Source organism: Ptychodera flava, chromosome 16, assembly GCF_041260155.1.
Source record: "Ptychodera flava strain L36383 chromosome 16, AS_Pfla_20210202, whole genome shotgun sequence".
NCBI classification, from domain to species: Eukaryota; Metazoa; Hemichordata; class Enteropneusta; family Ptychoderidae; genus Ptychodera; species Ptychodera flava.
In genome coordinates, this window is record NC_091943.1 from 40,075,216 (window position 1) to 40,098,051 (window position 22,836).

Genomic DNA, 22,836 nt, shown 5'->3' on the forward strand with positions numbered 1-22,836 from the left:
GTAAGCCTATCCATATTTCTCCTAGCCTCATACACACTGAGATCACTTCTTGGACTACAGCAAATTTCTTGTGTATACAATATTTCAACAATCAGACACCATAGCATTGATGCAGAGCCACATGATCTTCTGCATGCACATACAGGATTATTGGGAAATCAACCCTTTTGTAAATTTTTCACCATATATTTTTGACAGTAATACATAATATTTTTATTTTCAACATTAAAAAACTATTCGTTGAAAAGCAACTTGAAGATGAGATGGCCATAAATTTATTTTCAAAAAAGTTTATAGTAAATGTAAGCACTGTAAAAAGTTATGTAGAACATTTAAAAAATTTAGAAAGGGTAAAATTGATGAGAATGAAACATAGAAAAAGGAGCAGAAAAGAAGAGAGGATAAAAAATACGAGGACTATGACTGGTTAAAGTTGCTCTTGAGTGGGAACCTTCACTAAATTTAAACGTAAAAGAATTAGATAAATACCTTGATAAACATAAATTACCAAAACAAAAAAAATTGAAAGCTGAAAAAGTTCAAATAATAACGCACATATACATGCACAACCTTCATTCAATTTAAGAAAACTGTCAGGGAAAGATGTAACAACTTATGTCACAGATGAGTCAGAGTCAGATAGCAGTGACTCTGAATTGGAAATCTCTGTCAATGGAGTCATTGAGAGTGATGATGATGGTGTTGGTTCTGAATATAATAGTGACACAGACACTGAACTGACGAAATCCCAGAGAACCAACGTGACCATGTTACTTTAAGAAGTGGCAGAGTAGCAAGTCGTTTTGTTTTGAATTAAGGTGGAGCTGCATGTTGCCAACACAGTTTTTTTCAAAGCATATTTCTCATCAAAGATGACAAGGAAACCCCCTCATACCATATATTTTCAAAAAGCAGAGACTCTAAAGTTTAGTATGGTAGCAGTAGTTACTCAAAGGATGAAGTGGGTGTATATTTGGGGTAAAAAACCTCAATTTGGTATTAATGATAAAAATAATTTAAGTCAAAAACTAGACAGTATTTTCTGAAATGTAATATTTCACTTGAAAGGAGAGTATATGTAGAATAAAATGACTATTTTATTTGGCATTATCCATCCTCATTTAAAATTGTAGGGGTTTAAAGACTGACACTCTAATAATTGATTAAAATCATGATCAGCAAAATTAAAATGCCTCTTATTCAAAATGCCTCTTTTTAAAATGTAAGAGCTTTATTGCCAAACAAAACCAATTGATAATCGTTTTGTTATATAGCATTTAAAAAACATAATGTGAAATTTCAGAAATTTGACCCAGTCGGAGTGGAGTTGTATTCTTCGGAAATTTTGAAATTGGGAGGCAAAAGAAGCCAAGAAATCGGGTGATTTGCATACATTTGCACAAATTAACACTTCTTTATCATGCAACTTTACACTGCTTTACAAGCTACAAGGTAAACCCAACCTGATGATGCTAGATATTTGCTGTAATTTTTAGCATTTGTTCAATGTTCATCTCTGTGTATCAGCATTTGTTTGTTATTCTATCACTACATAGAACACCCAATGCTGTATTTAGCAACATACCAGTGTGAACATAAATGACCATTGTTATTGTTGATAAATGAATTCTAGCCTGGACTTGATTCGAGATCTCTTTTCAACAAAAACAACCCCGACTGTTTACTGTATGGTTTGTGTTGACATGCTAAATACTGGACATTTCATGACGCTTCAGGGAGGAGAACAAGATACTGCAGTAGATGCATAAAACAAACCACTGTGAATATTACCGAATTTGGCAGCTAAAGGAGTTTAACTAAACACGTTGAGTTTATCTGTCACCCAGGTAGCATCTATGGTTCTCTTTTGTAGAGATCAGAAATTCTGGGCAAATATTGAATTGATGATTTTTTTCCTTGGCCCCCCCTAAAAGATTGTGGTATTTTTGTCTGGCCCCCCCCTAAATTTTCTTGGGAAAAATGGGTGGCCCCCCCCTGAAAATCCTCCACCCCCCCCCCCTGGAAGTAAATTCTGAATCGTCCCTTACTGCACCAGATCAGTACCGCTCATTCCTCCTAGATCTCTCTCGAAATACACCAGCTACTGCACTTCTCCAACTCAATGAAACTTCACGGGCCAGACATATCATCAAAGAGGTTATTATCCAGGGACTAGATGTATTCCAAAGCCATCAACGTGAGAAACTGCAGCTCCTCGGGTGTGAAGCACCGATCCTTCTGAACTTCATACAAGATACCCGTATTGATGGTCATATACCAAATGACATCCGCCGCCTTCTTCAAGATGTCTTGCGACGGTGCAAGGTACCAGAGTCTGTGCCCCTGGACAATCCGTATCTTCCTGTAACTGAACCAGACCTCTTCCAAGGATTGAGCTTTTTCCCGAATGCACGTCAGTTGCATGGGTAAGTGTCAACATATTCAAAATCATAACCGCCATATCCGAAGTCAGTCCTTTAACTTTGATGAGATTTCAGACAAGTAGTTTTGAAGAATACTGAATACTGGTTTACACAAATTTTCTTAAAACAGAAAATGGTAGATATTCACACAAAATGGGCAAATTTGCATGAAGTCTTAGCCCAGTCTCAACGTAAGTTGCTAATTAATGTATTTGTCTTACATGTAGAGTTCAATGAAATACAGGTAGCTAGCATAATAAGTCATCAAAAATATTAATTTTACCCTAAAATAACTCAGTTTATTATTGTTTGTATATTTAATTAGAAATTGATAGGTGGGCATCGCACAGATTGAAAATATCTCATTACTCATTGCCTACGTTGACAAGTTCAACAATCTGTATTTTAGTATTCTGCAGAAAAATGTGAACAACTGATTGTCATAATTTCAATCAATGTGATACATATCATATTATGTACTTTTTTATCCCCTATTGTAGACCTGGTAACTACTCAGCTGATGCAAATACCAACTACCAACCATGTCGATCTACATACACATGCAACAAATTTGCCAAGGGTCATCCAACATTGTCGCCTGGAATATTTACAGTTTATTGTCAACATAAAATCTGTTTGGGTTTTGAAGTCATGAAACAGCATGAATCACCAGCGGTAGCATTCAGGATCCTCAAACGAAGACTTTCCAAGGCACCAAAGATTGTCATTTATGATAATGCTTGTAAACTTCAGTACTGTTTAAATAGGTATGTTTCCTGACAATAGAAAATGCATTGCTATTCATTCAATGTTTACATAAGGGGGCCAATGTTTGAAAAGATTGGCAGAAATCAATATTTACCTGTTTAAGAAATATTCTGCAGTGCACTAGGGTATGACAAGTAAATCCAGTCCTTTAAAGGTAGAGTTTGGTCCAAGAAATTTTTGTCTAAATGTCCTCTAGGGGTGTTGGTTACCCAAAATAAGTTTTTTCAACAACCAACTGTGTATTTTATATCTTTTGTTTGCTTTGAGCATCAGTTTAATACACATTACGGTCAATACGACTTGTCTTCAGTTTGTTTTTTTGGCATTTGGTTGTTTAAATGTCAAAAGGCCTTCGGTGTTTTTACCCGTAAGATAAGACACATTATCACAGTAGATTTTATCTAATTTTGCTTTTTTTACATCCTCAGGGAACCAGCATTTTTCAAGAATACCATGTTCCTGGTAGATAGACTACATTGGTGTAATCATACTGGGTAAGCTATAAACTTGTACTTTTGCCCTGTTTCTCAAAGTTGTATTTTAAATTCTAGTCTGGGCTTGAATTCATTTGTCAACAAAAACAATGGTCACTAATCATATACAGGCTATGTTTACAAACAATATACTGGGTATTTTAGGATTCTGTGGTCAACTACAGAGAACAAAAATATTGAAAAATTGCCAAAAGTTACAGATAGTGCCCCTTTAAAGGGACAACATTTTGGACATGGGCACATCTATTGTTCAAAATAATAGATCTGTTTGAACAAGGAACTGTTTATTTGGAAAGGGCATGTGTGTGGAACCAATTTTTTTACGATTCATTTTTTACATGATTTTGAAATGTGGTCAGATGTGAAATGTATCTCTGAAACCATCTAAGCCTTTTTTAGTCCCCGCGGACGAAGTCCGGCGGGAACTTATAGAATGGGTCCCGTCGTCGTCCGTCCGTCCGTCCGTCCGTCCTCAGCCGTTTCTCAGACACCTCTGAAGTGATTTTGTTCAAACTTGGCACAAAGGCAATGCACTACGCCATACAGATGCACGTCGATTTTTTTCACGATGCGATCAAATTTGGCCGTGTTAGAGGACTTTTTAGTTTCACTCTCCATAGACTACAATGGTTAAACAATTGCTCCATAGACTTCAATGTATAAGCAAGTTCATACAGATATCTCAGACATGCCTTGGTCAATTTCCTTCAAACTTTGCACAAGGATAGTACCCTACCCAGTACAGATATACGTTGATTTGTTCCACAATGCAATTAAATTTGGCCGTGTTAGAGGACTTTTTAGTTTCACTCTCCATAGACTACAATGGTTAAGCAATTACTCCATAGACTTGTATGTATGAGGAAGTTGTCCATGGACTCGATATAAGGCGAAGAAAAATAAAAATTTAGTTTCTCATGATGCAGTGACAGTTTTATATTCGTCTGTGGGGACTTATTGATTGGGTCATGTCAATCCATCCATGCGTACGTCTGTACGACCATTTATGCATATATGCCCTGGTCAATTTCTTTCAAACTTTGCACAAGGATAGTACCCTACCCCATAGAGATGCACGTCGATTGATTACGTGGTACGCTCTAAGATGGCCGCCAGGCAGCCATTTTGTTACGTTTTTTTTTTTGTGTTTTAAGCCATAACTGAGGCTTGTCTCCACCGATTTCTTTCAAATTGGGTACAAGGGCATTGATTTATGTCATACATTATGCATCTTGATTTCTGTTGTGATGCCATCCAATATGGCAACGTGGTGGCCATTTCGTTATGATTTTTTCATGTTTTTAACTCAGACATTTCTATACTGATTTCATTCAAATTGGTTACAAGGGCATAGATCTGTGTCATACATTGACAGTGATCATTCCCCAAGTACTAACAAACATAGGTCATTTATTGATGACACCACAAAGCAGTTTCCTTTCGCATTCATATACCACATGCAAGATGCATCAACACATTGCACATCAAACTGAACACCAAATGAAGATAAAAAAAATAGACGAGCGGGGACTGTGTCACCGACGGTTACTTGTTCTTACATGTTTGTGTCTTTGCTCTTTTCCATCAGATGTTCTTCAGGGTACAACATGAAGACATACAGGGATAACAAGGAGATTGTTGAACTGAACTCACAGATATGTGAACAGATGAATGCATCTATATCCAGAATCAAGTCACAGCTTGCATACATGTTGCCTGATAATTTTGTTTTTCATGCTGCCCTTTTTCTCAGTATTATTAACAGGAAAGTTGAACTCAGTGGATAGTTGGTAATCTCTTCAGTGTGTTTGCATACCAATGCAATCAGCATGTATATCTCAATTGTCAATTTTCCACATCAAAATAATTGCAAGTGTACAGCAAGGGTTAAGATTTTTGTTTTATTAATCATTTAAAAAGACTAGTACATGTAATTCAAAACATGAAAGGAAGCACTAAATTCAAAATTACAATCATGTAGAGCTTTGAGCAACTCATTGTTCACATTCAAAGATATAAAATAAAACACATGTTGTATGATTCACTGTAGATACCGTAATGAAAATTGACTATAAAGTTGTAACAGTTGTCATCTTCGGTTCCCGAGCCAATCAGCATACCCCATACCCTTTGCAGTTTTCCTACAGTCTCGTCTACTTCTCCGAAGAACTGATGTGTGTTGTTGCGGAGGTTGCTGTGAGGGTGGTGGTTGTGATGATTCTGGTGTTGGCTGTACAGAGTCTGCATCTAGGTGTGGTAGTGTGTCATCTGTTTCTGCATGTGTTGTTACTGGTGATTCTTCTGTATGCAGCGTTGGTGGTTCTGTTGGGAGTGTAGCTGGTGTCGGCTCTCTCTCGGTGTGATGTGGTTGTATGTTGAGGTGTGCTGATGGTTGTACTTGTAGTGCTTGTAGTTGGTTTGATGCTTGAAGAAGTGATGCATTGGTGTCAATACTGGTATCGTAGCTGATATCAATACTTGGCAGGGTGTTCCGTACATCTGACGGTGTTTGTGGTGTTGAGTGGAAGTCAAGTAAATCTGCAAGAAAATGTTTTTAGTGAGTAATATATAATTTCATTAGCTAAAAGACACAAAATTAACCATGATAGGAAACCAATTTTTTCAAATGAAGACTTGACTGTGAACAACCCATGTAACATTTCTTTTCAAAAAGCTGTGGTATTAGAGAGGTGCAAGAACATTGTAATTTTTTGTTTAATGAACTAATCATTTCCTGTGCATGAAATGATAAAAAAACTGGATAAGGAATTTACATTGTATACTATTTTTGCTTGTAAAGAAACTATACCATTGATGAAACTTTTGCCCATACTTTGTAAATATTATGTTCTTTCATTATTGTTTATGTAAATATTAAGTTTTTTTTCAGTATTGTTTTATGTGAAATTTTGTATTTTATGGTGGTCATTGTTCTTCTCTGAAATAAACTTTTAATAAGTCAAGAAGTTTCCTCACCAAGGTCATTCTGGTTGAGAGTGGTCTCGTACAACGGGAGTGAATCTGTAAGAGACAAAGTAAGAACAACAGTGGAATGAATGAATGTACAACGTAAGGTGTTATGTACCAGTAAACTGCACCAAGTTAACCCTTGAAATGACAAGTTTAATTGTACAGCATTTTACTAGTTAGCACTGTTACTTCACCTTTGACCCGAGATAAGCTTTGTTACAAAAAAATGGAAATTGAACAAGAACTGATAAAAACATCCCTGTTGTAAAATATCAGACAAGGGGGTTTCTCAGCAAAAAAATCCATAAAAAAAATTAGAAAATGTTTTTAATATTCAAAAAAAATATAAGTTAAGACCTCAACGTACATACTACATACAAACAAACAAAAACTTCAAAGAAAGTTATCTGCTTACCTGGGTCTGTTTGGTTCAATGTTGAGTCATAGCACTGTATTAACTGCAAGGCAGTTTGCTGTGGGCTAGATGAAAGATGAGACTGCTGAGGACTGTTGTCAGAATTTGGTTGAGCTGCAACTGGTGAACTGGTATTACCTGCAATAGATGTTAATGATATTTTGAACTATTGCTATAACATTCTCCAAATCTTATTTTGTAAAATACAAAAAAATGTCTTTATGGACACCTTTCTTCTCTCTAATCAGGACACATTTGATTGAGTTGCATATTCAATAGAATTTGACCTGTTAATGACACCTTTTTGTGCCCAAGTGTGCCCTCACAGTATATGATAATTCTTGGAATTTATTATTACTCTATTGTGGGAAGCCTGGCAAGTTTAAAATGGAAAATTAAGTCTATTTAAATGGCAACTCAAAAATAATTTTTTAGAAGCCATAAACACTCAAAAGCATGATAACTCTTCCTAAGATATACTTATAAATTAACTACTCACCTGTAAAGTCTTGCATATTGTAGAAATCATAGCAGTGTTCTGCAACCAGGCGCAACATCTCTGTCCAGCTCCCCTCAATCTCTCTAGGTCGTTTCGATGGATTACAATAGGGAACACTTTCAGGCCACCACGGTGGTGACATGTCAGGCTTTCCCCACAAAGGCTGCATTCGGTTCACTGTGTTCACCACCAACGTCGGCACCAGTAGTCGTAGGGCTGAATATGGCAGCTTGCTGAGACAACCATGCTGTGTATGACGAATGTCAGGAAGGTCTGGCTTGGAAACAGGCGATGGATCAAGTGGTGGTTGAGAGCTGCTACATCTGGAGACTGGTTGCTGTTCAGGTGATCGCAAACCAAACACTTCTGTCAAGTTGTCCCTGACCATTTGCTGGAAACCATCAGTCCATGCACCAACAACTGCTTTTTTCTTGTAATTTTATCAAAATATGTTGTCACCACACACACCTCTAAGCATGTCTTCTTCACATATGAATCTGTTTGTCTCACTAGTGTTTGCCAGCTTTCAGTCTGCTTTTTGGTAAGGCTTGGCATGATGAGAATTCTAGAGAGAGAAAAAATAAACATGAAAATGTCAGAATAGAAAGAAGAACACAGTTTCGTTTAACAATTATACCTAAGGTAGCAAGTAACCCAGACTATAGCTTATTTTTTCAAAAGTACATTATGTATCAATTGACCCTGCAAAACTCCCACATACCATATATTTTCAGAAAGCTGAGTATCTTAATTTCTTATTTTATACTATTTTTTCTTGTATACTGCAAATAAAAACCAATTTTTCTTTAAAAACGCCATTTTCAGTGTTGACAGGGACGAACCATTAGACTTTGGGAGGGGGTGGTCAGAAATGGGAAAAAATATTTCAAAACAGAAAAGTTGAGGGAAATAAAATTCAGACTTCTTTCCAAAATGAAAACAAATTATTCAGAACATAATTGCAAATCTATCCTCAGTTGGAAAAAAAATGAAATTTTCAGACGTAAAAAAAATCAGAATCCGATCGTGACCACCCCTCCCAAGATCAAATGGTCCGTTCCTTACTTGGGCAGGCGATGTCCGATTTCCAAGGCTGTTTACTCAAAAAGAAAAGTTAACCTAACGAAAAGTGGTCTTTTTGTTTTTCGCTATCTGCTCCCGTTTTCGATTAATACAATCTAACAACATCGTTTTTCAAAAATGCAAACATTTCCAACTATGATTGTTTCAACCCCTGTTGCCGATATTAATGGTTTAACGACAAAGCAAAATACCGTTTTAGAGTACGATATCTGGAGAACTGCTTGTGAAAACTTGATGCAATTCTACTGGCATGTTTTTGAGCTAAATTCTTTTGAAGTTTTTAAAATGGGTCCATTACAAAGCCGAAAGAGGTTAAGTGAAAGGTCAAGTTCAAAAACGAAGCATATTAGCTTTTCATCAAACGATGTCAACTATCATCAATGTATCATATCAAAATTACACCACCCAGCAAAGATGAATAAAGTGCTTACAGCAACATTTTTGTTAAAAATTCTTACTTTAACTGGAAATTAAGTTACTGTTAACCTCCTTTCCACTACCCCAACCCCATCCCTGATCAATGCGAGTACCCTTAAATAATGTTCAGTGAAACTTACCTTGTCTTTGTGGTCTGGAAAGGAATACTAGTCTTGTGGTCTGGAAAGGAATACTAGTGGTAACTCTTCAAAACGCTGTTTACAACATCAAATCTTAAAGCAGAATGATATCCAGCTTATGGGTGACATGGGTATTTATACACTTTTTCAAACTTCGTTCAGCAAGAAAAACAATGAAACATGTTAACAGCTAAAGAACCCTGACACCCGTGATGAAAGTTGTCAACTTAATCAATTAATGCATTGTTTACATTCGCGAGATTCAAGCCGCACTTGAAGGGAAGTTGTAAACCTGTTGTCAAACAAAGAAAAGGCGGTTCTTCTGTAATTGTCTGTGATAGATATGCCGGCTTTCAGTAGTGACGGTTACCGCTAATCACAGTCCTTCTCCTTGTGGAGGGACTGTGCGCTAATAATACTTTTCACATCTCACGCGAAGTCAATTAACACCCCAATCTCAAAGAGTGGTACCGCTATATCACTAAAAGAATCATTAAAGTTTCATAGTAATATGTCCCGACGGTCGTTTGTAATCGTTTTCGTGGTAGTAGGATTTTACTCGGCTAACCATTAAGGACAAACAATTTTAGTTTCTACATGCACAATTATTTGCGTTTATTTCCTTTGAAATAAAATGATAAAAAGTGGGGAGCAGAGTTTCTGAACATGTTCCAAGAACTAGCAAACGATTGATTTAGACTTGCGATTTGCCATCGACTCCGTGATCGCAACAACGGAATCTAAAATTAACACTTCATCGAACTTTATTTTATGTGATGCTCGGTCATCCGCAGCGCGCGCAACGCTACTAATATACGCACTATTCCGCAGAAGAGTGCCGCCTTCAAAGTTGCACAAGAGAAAATAAAATGAATTCTTCACCCATTTTTCACGTAGATATGGTCATAATACTTATATCCATTTCTTACAGTTGGTTTATTTAATTTCCAAATGTAACGGGCCGAGATGCGCGCCGACCACTCCTTGAACAAATAGTACGGCACCGTAAAAAAAAAAAAAATAAGCGCCAGGACTTGTCGTTTTGCGACGTCAAGGTCATGTCAGGAAATCGGACACACGAGACAAGTAACTAAAACTGATTTCTCTACGAAAACATAAAAAATGAATGGAAATACAAACATTTGTGATAGAATCATAAAATTTGACACGATACGAGTACCACATGAAGTGTAAATAGTAACCCGAAAACAATAAAATAATGAATGTCGGCAACCAATCAGAAGTGAGCGGGTATTGATTGACAGTATTCTGCCCGCGATAATGCCCATGACGTATGACCTGATGAAGACGTGTTAATGAAATACACAGCTGCTAAAAGCTCCCGCCCCGCTCCCGTCGGTAACAAAAAGACGGTCTAAAAACGCAAAGTCGTCGTAATTTGAAAGACTCTTGCAAGTGTGAATGATTCCACTCTTTGGGCGTTGTACCGTAGAAATCCCACAATCGTAGCCAAGTAAAAACTTTCGCGCGGCAGCGGGAATGCATGCATTCAATCGAAGTTGGAAACTACCATAGTCCATAGTTAGTATCAACACAACAGCGGCCGGCGCGGCGGCCATCAGTTTCAGGGAAAAAGATCGAATATTTCGATACCCCAAGTATGTACTGTTGAAATTCGTTTTAATCTAAATTTTGATAAGCCCTGCTCTCGAATTCTATTTGCGCACCCCGTAAATGGCACGTTGGCTTAAAACAAACCAGGTCAATGAATTCATGAAGGAGACGTAGACCGTAAACGTTCGTGGAAGGAAGCCATACAAGTTCGTTTGCGCACTTGTCTCTAGGAGACAGAAATGAAATGTTCTACAATAAAAAAGACACCAAACGTACAGATATAACCAAGTCAGATAAATATTTATAATTGGCCAAGTCTCGACTGAGCGTACTGATAAGTACCCTGTCATGCGAGTCGGGTGGGGCAAATGATCCAACGCGACGGCCAACGCGACGGCCCGGCTAAAATACGTAATGGTTACGCACTGGAACTAAAACGGGGACAAGCCATACTTTATTTTCGTTTGCACTTGACGTGAGGGCCAGGGCCGAGGAATGGAAATCTAACTTCCACAAGAAAATAAAACGCCCAACTGATAGTAATGAGTCAGAAAAATATTTACTACCGCTGAAGTCTCAACTGAGTGTGAATATACGTACACAGTAATGATCCAACCGTGCCGCCCGACCCGGGCCCGTGGTCTATGGCTCGTCAAAAGTGACAATTTATGATCGTTTTCATTTGGCACGAGGGCTCGAGAGCTTAAGTATATAGAAATGCAACTTTCTACAACAAAAAATAACACTCCAGACGTATAGTTATGTGTCAGATAAATCTTTATTACCGCCCAAGTCTCCACTACTGAGCGTATTGAATAAAAAGGAAAGTAACTCTGCCGATGATCCAACGATATCCAACGTCATGGCGGCCCTGGCTGGATAGCTAGGCAATGGTTATACCCGTAAAACCCTCGACTCTCAGATCGGTCGCTCGTTTTCGTGCACATGTCGCAGACTGTATTTTGATAGTATCTGCGACGATCGCGGATAGCATGTGCGACCGGTAGCAGATAGTAAATGCGACGGTCGCAGATAGTAGTTTGCTACAATATTGCGACTCGCACTTTCCAGTCGCAGATAGCATTTTGAGGTACTCTTACATAATGGATCCCACTATAATTCTCAGTTGTTGTCATGGTAACATCGACAATACTTATGAAGCTGGGAAAGCGGACCACAATGTCATATATCTGTTACCAAAATACAAACAAAAACTGAAATGTCGAAAAGCCTGATCAAAGTCAGTGTCAATGTAGATGGAGAAAAGTATAGGTGAATGAAGATATTGTTTTGAATCAATAGACTGGCAATTATTCTTTTACTCTTGTGTTGATATCCATGAATTGATATATACTGCACTTTCCTATATTTCAATTTTTGTAAAAATTATATCATTAATTCAAAATCAGTTAAGTTTTTCCAAACAGCAGACCGTGGCAAACTAAAGATCTTAAAGTTTGTCTGAATGACAAAAAATTTGAGTTTCTCACAGGCGGCTTGCAGGCCTTTCGAGAAAAGATGATTGAATTTGGACAAAAAATGCAGAAAGCTAAACTGCAATACGAGGATATGATTGAGGAGTGATTTTATCAGCAGAAATGCAAAACAGGCTTTTGAAGTTAACATCATGATGGGAAGGCAAAGAAAAAGCAACCCACAAATTGTTCGAACAGTCAAACTTATTCGAACAGTCAAACTTAATCAAATGATTTTGAATGTTTTTTATAATAGATTTGACACAAAGGATTTCAGCAGAGAGTGTGACAGGATATGTGAAATATTCCATTACATCAATCGTGTACAGTTGACAGAGGATGAGGTAGTTCAAATGCCTTGCAAATATTCGTCCGAACAAGGCACCTGAACCTGATGGTTTACGTGGTAAAGTGTTGAAAACGTGCGCAATGCAACTGAAACAAGTTATGAAAATGCTTTTCCAGCATTTGTTTTAATCGTTGCATTGTCCTGAATACATGTAACATGTCGACTGTAATTGCTGTACCGAAATAAAAAACTCACTCAATGACTTCACCGTTGCCCTCGTCTCTCTGCCAGCTAAGTGTATAGAAAGAGTAGTCAGTGAACATCTGGTATCATCAGTCTCAGATTGGTTAGATCCTTTGCAGTTTTCATGTAAAGCTAAAGGGGGACTGAAGATGCTACGATTATATTATTCAATATTGTTGCAAATCACCTGCAATCCTTGAAATCATAGGTGCGTATTTTATTCATTGATTTTAGCTCAATTATTCAATACAATGCAACCTCACATTTGTCTGCAACGTCTGCTTGATGTAAATGTGAATGAATATATTATCCTGTGGATTTGAGATTTTCTTCATGATAGACCATAAAGGGTGTTGATTGATTGCATGATCTCAAAAACACTTGTTTTGAATACAGGTGCTCCTCACAGTTGCATGTTATCAATGAAACGTGGTAAAGTAAACTTCATTTGTAAATTTGTTTAAATGCACTGGAGACATGGCACTAGTAGGAATCCTTTTGAAAGAATGGTCACCAAACAAACAGATTTATTTCGACTATGTAGCGACCTTCGTGTAAGTCAAGTTTACTGGAAATAAATGTTCGTAAAACTATGGAGCTAATCATAGATAAAAGTACCAGTACTCTAGGGTTCTACTTTTGAACCGGTTGTAGTGAATGGAAAGTCTGTTGAAATTCTTGAGTGTTTTAAATGCTTTCAATCACAGATAGATGAATGGTTGAATTTCAGAGAAAATACTTATTGGTACATAGTCAAGAAGACTATGCAGCATGTGTTTTCTTTGAGGAGATTGAAAAGTTTTGAGGTTTGTCAGAGTGGTGGAAAAGGTCTATGAAAGCCTTGAAGAGAGTGTTCTCACTTGTAACATTACAGAGTGGTATGGTAATTTGAGTGTCAGCAATAGAAATAAACTAACACGTGTCATAAACATTGCAGGAAAAACAATATACAAGAAACAAATCAACTCTGTGATCTGTATAATCACCATTCATAGAAAAGTCAATGCAATTGTCAGTGACACTTCTCACCTTTTACATTTTGAGAAGATGCCATCTGAACGGCAATACAGAGTAATTGTAATTCAAAAGAACCTTTTCAAAATATTGCTTATAGCTATTGTAACTATACTGAATACAGACCTTTGTCCACAGGAGACAGATCTCATTGTTTTTTAAGGCGATTGACACTTTCATATTTTATATTTAACACTTAATGTTGTGATGTGTAAGGTGTTTTTGGTGAAGCGAAAGATAATTTTCCAAAAAATTGACAATAAAATTTTTATATTTTTTTAATGTTTTAAAAAGGCGCTGAAATTTCTGTTACATTCTAGATGAATATTTACTGCCAAACAGTATTGAGCTTCTCAGTGGAGTAAAATTTCAACATGGCTCATACTTGTGAAAATGCATTGTGCCAGCCACAAATTTCATCATTCAGTTGCATTTTTCAGCGCGCCCTTCGGGGGGCATAACTTTAATAATAATAAGACACTTTTCAGAACCCCACCCTAGTGCAAAACTTTGATATATCAGACCACACACACACACACACACACACACACATATAATATATATATATATATATATATATATTATATATATATATATATATATATATATATATATATATATATATATCTGACATACTTGTATGATATACTTCCTGATACTTTTCTGTTTCCTCTATGAGAATTCAGTGTTAGAAAGCAACATGCACTAATATTTCACAATCACATTTTTCTTACAACAGTTCTGGACATCTGCTTTATGCATAAAAAGAGTGGAATACATTCACAGCTCATTCAAAAAACTGTATTCAAACTTTAGAATTGACACTGTTAAGTTCCTACATCTTACAACTGACATGACAACAATTTCATTAAAACACAGAATGACTGAATGTTTAAATTATATATATATATATATATATATATATATATATATATATATATATATATATATATATATATATTATTCAATTTATATTCCACCTTTTGTTTTACCTTGTCGGGGGGGGGGGGTCACCCGATTTCGAAAGCTGGAATAGGGGGGGTCAGCCTGTTTCGAGTTGGAATAGGGGGTCAGCCACTTTTTGACGTCGGCAAAAAATAGTCCCCCCCCAGCCGAAGAAACTGACCAGTCCCTAACCACCATCATGTTGGGTAGAAACGGAGTGTACTAGTGTGTCCCCAGTCACTCGTGATCAGTCTATTCCGCTCGGCGTCTATGCCCCCATAGACGTGTGTATATATGCCTGAGAAAACTCAGGCATATTTACACACGTCTATGGGGACATAGACGCCGAGCGGAATAGACTGATCACGAGTCAGGCATATATACACGCGTCTATGGGGGCATAGACGCCGAGCGGAATAGACTGATCACGAGTCAGGCATATATACACGCGTCTATGGGGGCATAGACGCCGAGCGGAATAGACTGATCACGAGTGACTGTGGTGTGTCCATTGCAATGTGCGCGTGGCAATAGCGGAAGTGTCTATTACCACTCGCGTGGCAGCGGACAGTGCAGTCAGTGCCACACCCATGGTAACAAGAATTTACGGTCTTGCACGCGACTTAATTGACTTTATGAATGAAACCTGTTTACATGAAGTTTGTGATAACAATGCGCGAGGCGTAATAAAATAGACCCCTTTAACAGGAAAACCAACCTTTAAGACGAATGTCGATTGTGTTTAGCATCTTCATGCTTGCAAGGAAACTTCAATGTACAATGGTATAATGTTGAATTCGCAGTTTGTTTTCGGTTTTACCACTGTATTGTTCATTAACTGAGCCATATCACTCAGCATGAAGCCAAAGCTATTGGAGCCGTCGAAAATTACATGTAAAGCTGACACATGACAAATGCGCGTAATGTGTTGATTCTCTGTGGGAATCCCCCTCCCCCTCCCCCCCCAACTCAAACTAGAAAGTTCTTATGCCAAATGGAATTAATCAGTGACGTCAGCATGATGATTTTACACACAGGAACGTGCGTAAAGCGTTGGTTGGATAAGCTTAAAGGGATATAGTCGTCGGAACTGCGCCTGTGCAAGTTTCTTGTTTACAAACAATGTATTTCGTGCACGATATCAAGATGGACCTCATCATCATAGCTGCAACATTTAAATTATACGATGACAGACATGTTTTAATTATCTTCAATCACCATTGTGCCTTGGATATCTTCTTGCCATGGGTCGTATGGGACCCATACGACCTTTGAGCGCAGTTCCGACGACTATATCCCTTTAATCTAGGCTCGAAATTAGCGGTAGTCCCGCGTCCACAGACTACCAACTTTTCCCTGTGGCTACGAAAATCCATGAAATGGTAGCCCACACAGACTTCCAAAGACCGGGACATAAAATTCGGTCAGTACTTGGCGTGCAATGTCAAATATCTGAACTGACGTACTTGAATGACAGGCACTGGAAATGATGGTCAATGGAAATGCATTTTCATTGCATTTTGATCATAATGTATCAATGACGGCCCCTGAACAACGAGTCTGGTTGATTCTCACCGGTGAATTCTTATATTCTCACCATGAAAATCACCAATCTCACAGTGCTTGGTGAGAATTTCCATTCTCACCAAGCAGTGCATTTCTCACTGCAGTGAGAATGACAAGAGATTCTCACCAATTGCGAGAAAGCGTCATTTTCTCGCTCCAGTCTCGCAATTTTTGGGCCGACTTGCAGTGATTTCGAAGCTGTTATCCTATTGGTTGGCTGAATCTTACCAATATAATTAAAACAATACAAATAAACTCCCTAAGTTGCTGTGAATAGTGACAATCGACCAATCAGATATAACCTTGCAAACACGCTGCGAGTCAGCCGCAATTTTTTCCTATAGTGTAGAAAGATAGACAGTGCAGAATGGGAGTGCAGATCATTATGCAGATCTCATTATGCGCAGATCGATAACCCAAACCTCTATCAATCAATTTGCGAAATAGTGTCCAGTGATTCACTTTATCGAAGGCTTTTGTCTCATCAAGAAAACAAAGGAAAATTATGACGTTTATAAAAATCAATTATTTCTTTTAATAAATACACACATATCAGTTCAGTGACTTTCTTTAAAACCAAATTGATGATCACTTGTGTACAGTAGACTATCACACTTATCAAGAATGAATAATTCATAATCTTAGAAATGGCAGTGGCAATAGCAATTGGGCGATAATTCCCAGAATTAGTAACATCACCATTTTTATTCTTTACAAGTGGAACCAAAGTGGTGTCCATCATGCAAGATGGCAAGTAACTATGAATATGCGCTGCAGTAAACATCATTGAGAGAAGAATATGCGGGCGTGAATGCGCAAACTTTTAGATGCTCAGCTGTAATGCCATCTGGACCAGCAGATTTAACACTGGCCAATTTTGCAATGGAATTTCTAATGGCAGTTTGAGTGACAATCATATCCTCATCGAATGAAAGAATCGAAGTAATATCTTTCACAAAACACTCATTACTGTTGTTGGTGACAGAGGAAAGCAGACTTGCAAAGTGGTCACGTCACAAATTAGCAATGTCATGTTGCCCATTACAGCCATCAATGGTTGATGATAAAGGAGACTTCTTTTTACTTTTAACACGCTTCCAAACCCGCTTGTTATTATTATTATTACAGGGGTTGTCCGCCAAGGCGTTAGCTCTCATTTAAGACTCGCTATTTTTTACAAATCTTAAAAACATACTTAAACTTAGCACGTGATGTCTTCATGAGATCAAAAATCGGACCTTGTCTGAGACTGCCAGAGTCCCGCCACAACAGGAAAGCATCACGAGCAATGGCATGATAATCTTTAACATGTTGATTCCAACCTGGAATTGATTTAGCCCCATTATTACACTGGATATTAGAAGGATTGCTTTGCAAACCAGCATCCCTCAAAGCTTCAACAATATCATCATACAGTTTTGAAATTGATTGCAAATGAGAAGTTGACTTATGTTTTTTGACATACCCTGATCAAAATCAAAAGTGTTCAGTTACTGTTCTGATGTCAGGTCTGCAAGTTTTAATCTAAAGTATGAACCTACTGGTATAGTAGGTTCATCCATGGAAAAAATATCGCAGTGAATAGTATTTTGTAAAAATAATATTTTGAAACAACGTATTACGATCGTTAATGTTACTTTTATTTTATACATGTTGTTGTAGTGTAAATGCACTATACGTCTCATGGATATCGTTTCTGCATCCCTATCAAAGCGTCACTTGCGACGGCTGACAAATGACGTCAACTTTTACACGTCGTTGGAAGCGTCATTTAAGCCGTCGGACGCTGAATTGTGCAGACCACAGTCCCTCCACCAGGGACCGTGTGCAGACTGACCGAGGGTTATCACCTTTTGGTCACAGTGCAAACACTTTTAACAAGAATATTTAGTTGCACTATGTTCTTTCAGAAAGGTTACACTTACATCTAAGAAATGCAATGGGACCAATCCCGAGTCTATCAAGTTTGCGGTGTAAGATATGTATAGCTACCCATGGAGCTAGTACAGTGTACGACCTCCATACCCTTACATAAATGATCAACATATGGTCAAAAGTCAAACTAAGTTTACTTGTGTATGATTCCCTTACGTACGCCAGCGGCGTAAGCAAAACACTCACATAGACCACAGGGTACTGCAGGCATTATTCGTCTAGAAGTCATGAATATGATCAATAAATGTCGTGTATTTGACCTTTTTTCATTATATAAGCCTTACCTGTGTCACGTGTGTACCTATTACTTTACCATCGCTAACTCGTCATAGTATTTCAAAGAAAACAGTTTATATCCTTCCTGTTCCCCTTCATTAACGCGGGGGCTTATCGCCCTGACCAAATATCTCGTTAGCATATCATAAGAGCTGCTAACGAGTTATTTGGTCAAGGCTATATGCCCCCGCATCGGTGATCGGTAGGACAAATTAATGAAGGGGATCAGGGAGGGCAATTAACAGAAATGACAACGAAAATTAGACGCTTAACTTATCAGAGATTTTAACATCGTCCTTGACTCAAGCATTACTTTCAACGACTGCATCGATCTCAACTTGAAGTAAACTTACCTTGGTTTAATGAAGCTTAATTTAGTCTTACTTTGATGTTTCTATCTTTATTCATTTTTGTTAATACTGTTGGATAGATATTAGGACATGGTAACAGGGCCAACCGAATCATAGGTTGGAATTCATCTTCAAGTTCTATACGAACTGATGATGGCATATGATGTAATTGAATATATCACCGTGTCACACTTTCTGTTTCACTGCATGCCTGGACTACACTATCGCAGAGACTTTTTCCCAAGTTTAACTGTAGCCCTGGTATCTTGTATCATGAAATGTTTTCACTCTCCACATATATCGCTTTTAGTTCAGTTAACAGGCACGGCAATTAATGTACAGACAGTTCTGTTGAAGTCATAGAAGTAGACTTATTTGTTACATTTCAAGACTTTGATTTACACAACAGTGATGTTGAAATATAGTCACTTTGGAACGGTCTTTTTGAAACAGTTGCGACGTTTCGATCCGACTACAACGGAGCTTGATCACGCAATGATGTTAATTATTCAGCGTTAATATGTCTCTGTAGCTGGCGGAATAATATGTCCGTAAATTGATGGTAATTGATATCCTTGGTCTCTATTCATGATTGGCCTCCGTTGTTTTATGTAGATGGCTTCTTTTACTTTACGTTTCAACCAGTCCTGTTCCCTGGCTAGGACCTTGGTATTATGCCAGGAAACGCTATGACCAGTGGCGTTTCAGTGCTCCCCAATTCCAGTAGTCTTTTCCCTGTTGGTGTGTTCTTTAAAGCGGACACACAATGGACGTTTTGACTCTCCAATGTATGTGTGACTACTGTCCTGGTCACAGGTGATGTGGTATATTGTACCACATAGTATTTCCTTCGGTGTTTTGTCTTTGGGATGCACCAGGATACTGCGCATGGTATTGCTAGGTTGGTGGTACAAGTTAACGCCATATGACTGGAATAGCCTGAACAGATGTTCCGATAACCCACTTAGGTATGGTAGGCCAACTGAGATGCGGGTAGCTGGATTGCCATCACGGTTTATATTTGAATTCTTAGCTGGAGTTCTGTTCTTATTAGTAGGTATGTCAAGTGCCCACTCCTCGTACCATTGGCTCTCAGAGCGTCATGGATATGTTGCAATTCAGCTCTTTTATCGTCAGATGTAGTGACGTACTGGAGTGCGCGGTTGGTCAGCGTGCGGACCACAGATCTCTTGTGGATCAGGGGATGATGGGACTGAAAGTTCAAATATTGGTCGGTGTGGGTTGGTTTTCTGTATATCGTAATTTTGGTGGAAGTGTCATCATTTACATTAATACAGAGGTCGAGGAAAGGAAGTTTGTGGTCTGATTCCGGCTCTATGGTGAATTGAATATGTGGATCTATGCTGTTTATATGTTGTGTCAGTGAGTCTACAGCTGTTTCTTCTGTGTTCACAAATGTGTCGTCCACGTATCGCAGCCACAATGATGGAGGGTAGGGAGCTGTAGAGATAGCACGGTCTTCGAAATACTCCATGTATAAATTCGCTACAATAGGCGACACAGGTGACCCCATGGCGGCTCCATGGGTTTGTTGGTAGAATGTCCCATCGTACACAAAATACGTGGTTTTCAGACAGAACTCCAATAGCTTGATTATTTGTTCTACGGTGAGTTCTGATCTGTCGGCGAGGGCGTTGTCTGCCTCCAGCTTGTTTTTAGTAACTTCTAGTGCTTGTTCGACTGGGACACTAGTGAACAAGGCTGTGACATCATAAGAAACCAGTTTTTGACCGGGTGAAATTCGTAGATCTTTCAGTTTGTCCACCAGTTCTTTACTATTTTTAACACTGTGTACTGTGTTGCCGACAAGTGGTGTGGCGGGCAACGTTGTAGGTAATGCTGCCACAGGTAGACACAATGGGTCTGAGTGGTGCATTTTGTTTGTGTATTTTTGGTGTTCCGTATAGTTTGGGTGCTTCTTCAGAACCGGGATACAATTGCCAGTAAAGTTTGTCGCTAATGTTTCCTTCTTTCCTTATGTCTCTCAAGATGTTTACTAATCCGGTCTTGTATTTGGAAGTGGGGTCTTTCTTCAGTGTCTTATAGGTGTTATTATCAGACAATAGGGTATTGATTTTGTTTTATAGTCAGCTATGTTCATTAACACTGTTGCCCTGCCTTTGTCAGCTGGTAGTACAATGATGGACTCGTCTTTACGTAAGGTTTGCAAGGCTTGACGCTCTTCTTTCGTGATGTTAGATTTGGGTATTTTAGCCCGCTTTACAACTCGTACCACTTCACTTCTTAACTCAGCCGCTTTGGTTTCTGAGAGTTTACTACATACTGACTCTGTACCAGCGATGATCTCAGCAACTGGCACCTTGGTTGGTGTTATAGCAAAGTTCAGTCCTTTTTTAAAATAGAAATTTCACTAGCATTTAGCTGTCTGTTGCTTAGATTGACAACCCATCTATCTGTGTTCACGCTGGTGTTATCAATTACCATCAATTTACGGACATATTATTCCGCCAGCTACAGAGACATATTAACGCTGAATAATTAACATCATTGCGTGATCAAGCTCCGTTGTAGTCGGATCGAAACGTCGCAACTGTTTCAAAAAGACCGTTCCAAAGTGACTATATTTCACTATCTCCTTTGATTCTTGGAACCATGAACAATATATTTTCCAACAGTGATGTTGGTTTATTTTTTGGTCATATTTTCAAATGTTTTTTTTTTTTTTGAAAATATGTCTTTGATGTCAGTAATACAGTAACGGTACTTTCTTGCTTAATCAATAGCTAGCCTAGATAGGGATATCCTACATGGAAAGAGTTTTCCTGGTTGTTCCAACTTTTGCACACATTTTTTCCATCACATTTTCAAAGTGATAATGATAATGGGTCATGAAAGCAGAACAAAGTATATATTATAACTTACTACCTCCAAAGAATAAAAGCAAAAGTTTTTATTAAAGTTATATTTTAAAGAAAAAAAACTATACCAACCATGGAAACCTGGGGCTCGGGGCCGTATTCGGGCCAGGTTTTCGTCTTGCTCTGTCTTTGGTAGCTTGTATAAGTAGAGGTGCGCCAGGTGTCTCTGCATCAAGGTGGGCCTGTGCAGGTATTGAACTCTAATTCATGGAACTATGGTTCCAAAGGCTTGGACTCTACCACTGCGCCACGATGGTTCAGCCCACCTCCACCCTTGATCATTCACAATTTAACCAATTTTGACAAATTAATGCTTACATTTGATTCCATTATTCCAACCATACGGTATTAAGATGGAAAAGTCTTTGATTTATCACAATTCAAGTTGAACACATTGAGCCTTAGAGAAGTTGTTGCATAAAATGTAATGTATTATTGCTTTCATGAATATATCAGGCGCCTTTGCAACTATCAGTGTCGGTACTGCAAGACGGTAGCCGCCGTTTCGATCTTCAATGGTAAACATTACAGCAATAGATTGTCTTCCTAAATTCGATCAGTGGTATATAGTATCAGTTTTCGAAAACTAGAAATCTAAGCAAAGACCATCTTGCTTGTATCCCCATGCACGTTTGGGTACGGTAACCGTGCTCCGTGCAAAAACTGAATCACAGGACTGTGGCCCAAAACAAACGTACCCACATAATTATTCACTGTAAAAAGGTATGTACACAGGAGAACAAAAGGGTGCAGGAGGTGCGAAACACAACAAAGGAAGTGTTAAAATGAGCAAAACAACGACAAAAAGTGAAACTCTTAACAAGAAAATACAGTAATCTCGCTTGTACCTCCATCTTTGTAGTGTGCAAGAATATAAATCCTTGTACAGACTAGATTCTTAGTTCTTAAATGTTCATATCGTTGGTAAATCCAGTTTCTTGTTTTTCCATTCGACCAGAGCCGAAGAACTATCTCTCATCATAAAGTCAAACAAGCTTCTTGATCCCCTTCCCACAGCCTTCCTGAAGAAATTCTTTAATAATTTAATTCTGTACACAA

General features: G+C 38.2%; 3 protein-coding genes across 4 annotated transcripts; 1 reads left to right on the forward strand and 2 right to left on the reverse strand.

Annotated features, from left to right (window-relative positions):
* Window positions 1-1,980: 1,980 nt before the first annotated feature.
* LOC139114015 (uncharacterized) lies at window positions 1,981-5,472 on the forward strand. Its single transcript, XM_070675489.1, has 4 exons — window positions 1,981-2,426; window positions 2,924-3,190; window positions 3,620-3,685; window positions 5,274-5,472. Exons 1-4 carry the CDS (start codon window positions 1,981-1,983, stop codon window positions 5,470-5,472), a joined length of 978 nt encoding a protein of 325 aa, XP_070531590.1.
* Window positions 5,473-5,774: 302 nt separating this feature from the next.
* LOC139114828 (uncharacterized) lies at window positions 5,775-10,708 on the reverse strand. Of its 2 annotated transcripts, XM_070676776.1 has the most exons (5): window positions 9,210-10,708; window positions 7,570-8,134; window positions 7,071-7,208; window positions 6,662-6,706; window positions 5,775-6,223 (listed from the first exon to the last, which is right to left on the reverse strand). In XM_070676776.1, the coding sequence occupies exons 2-5, from the start codon at window positions 7,955-7,957 to the stop codon at window positions 5,775-5,777; spliced, it is 1,020 nt and encodes a 339-aa protein (XP_070532877.1). In that variant the 5' UTR covers window positions 7,958-8,134; window positions 9,210-10,708. The 2 variants fall into 2 exon arrangements, with proteins under 2 accessions (XP_070532877.1, XP_070532876.1); XM_070676775.1 differs by lacking the exon at window positions 9,210-10,708 and having other exon boundaries at window positions 7,570-9,082.
* A 9,184-nt stretch (window positions 10,709-19,892) lies between these two features.
* LOC139114016 (uncharacterized) lies at window positions 19,893-20,774 on the reverse strand. The gene has a single exon (XM_070675490.1). The coding sequence runs from the start codon at window positions 20,772-20,774 to the stop codon at window positions 19,893-19,895; it is 882 nt and encodes a 293-aa protein (XP_070531591.1).
* Window positions 20,775-22,836: the final 2,062 nt, after the last annotated feature.

What these genes read in the sequence shown, in the direction of transcription:
- LOC139114828 (XM_070676776.1), bottom strand. Translation starts at nt 7,957, where the DNA reads ATGGTCAGGGACAACTTGACAGAAGTGTTTGGTTTGCGATCACCTGAA. An exon ending in CAATATGCAAGACTTTACAG is followed by an intron (nt 7,209 to 7,569) that starts GTGAGTAGTTAA and finishes CATCTATTGCAG; the next exon opens with GTAATACCAGTTCACCAGTT. An exon ending in TCTCAACCAGAATGACCTTG is followed by an intron (nt 6,224 to 6,661) that starts GTGAGGAAACTT and finishes ATTTTCTTGCAG; the next exon opens with ATTTACTTGACTTCCACTCA.
- LOC139114016 (XM_070675490.1), bottom strand. Translation starts at nt 20,774, where the DNA reads ATGCACCACTCAGACCCATTGTGTCTACCTGTGGCAGCATTACCTACA.
- LOC139114015 (XM_070675489.1), top strand. Translation starts at nt 1,981, where the DNA reads ATGGGTGGCCCCCCCCTGAAAATCCTCCACCCCCCCCCCCTGGAAGTA. An exon ending in AATGCACGTCAGTTGCATGG is followed by an intron (nt 2,427 to 2,923) that starts GTAAGTGTCAAC and finishes CCCCTATTGTAG; the next exon opens with ACCTGGTAACTACTCAGCTG. An exon ending in CTTCAGTACTGTTTAAATAG is followed by an intron (nt 3,191 to 3,619) that starts GTATGTTTCCTG and finishes TTACATCCTCAG; the next exon opens with GGAACCAGCATTTTTCAAGA.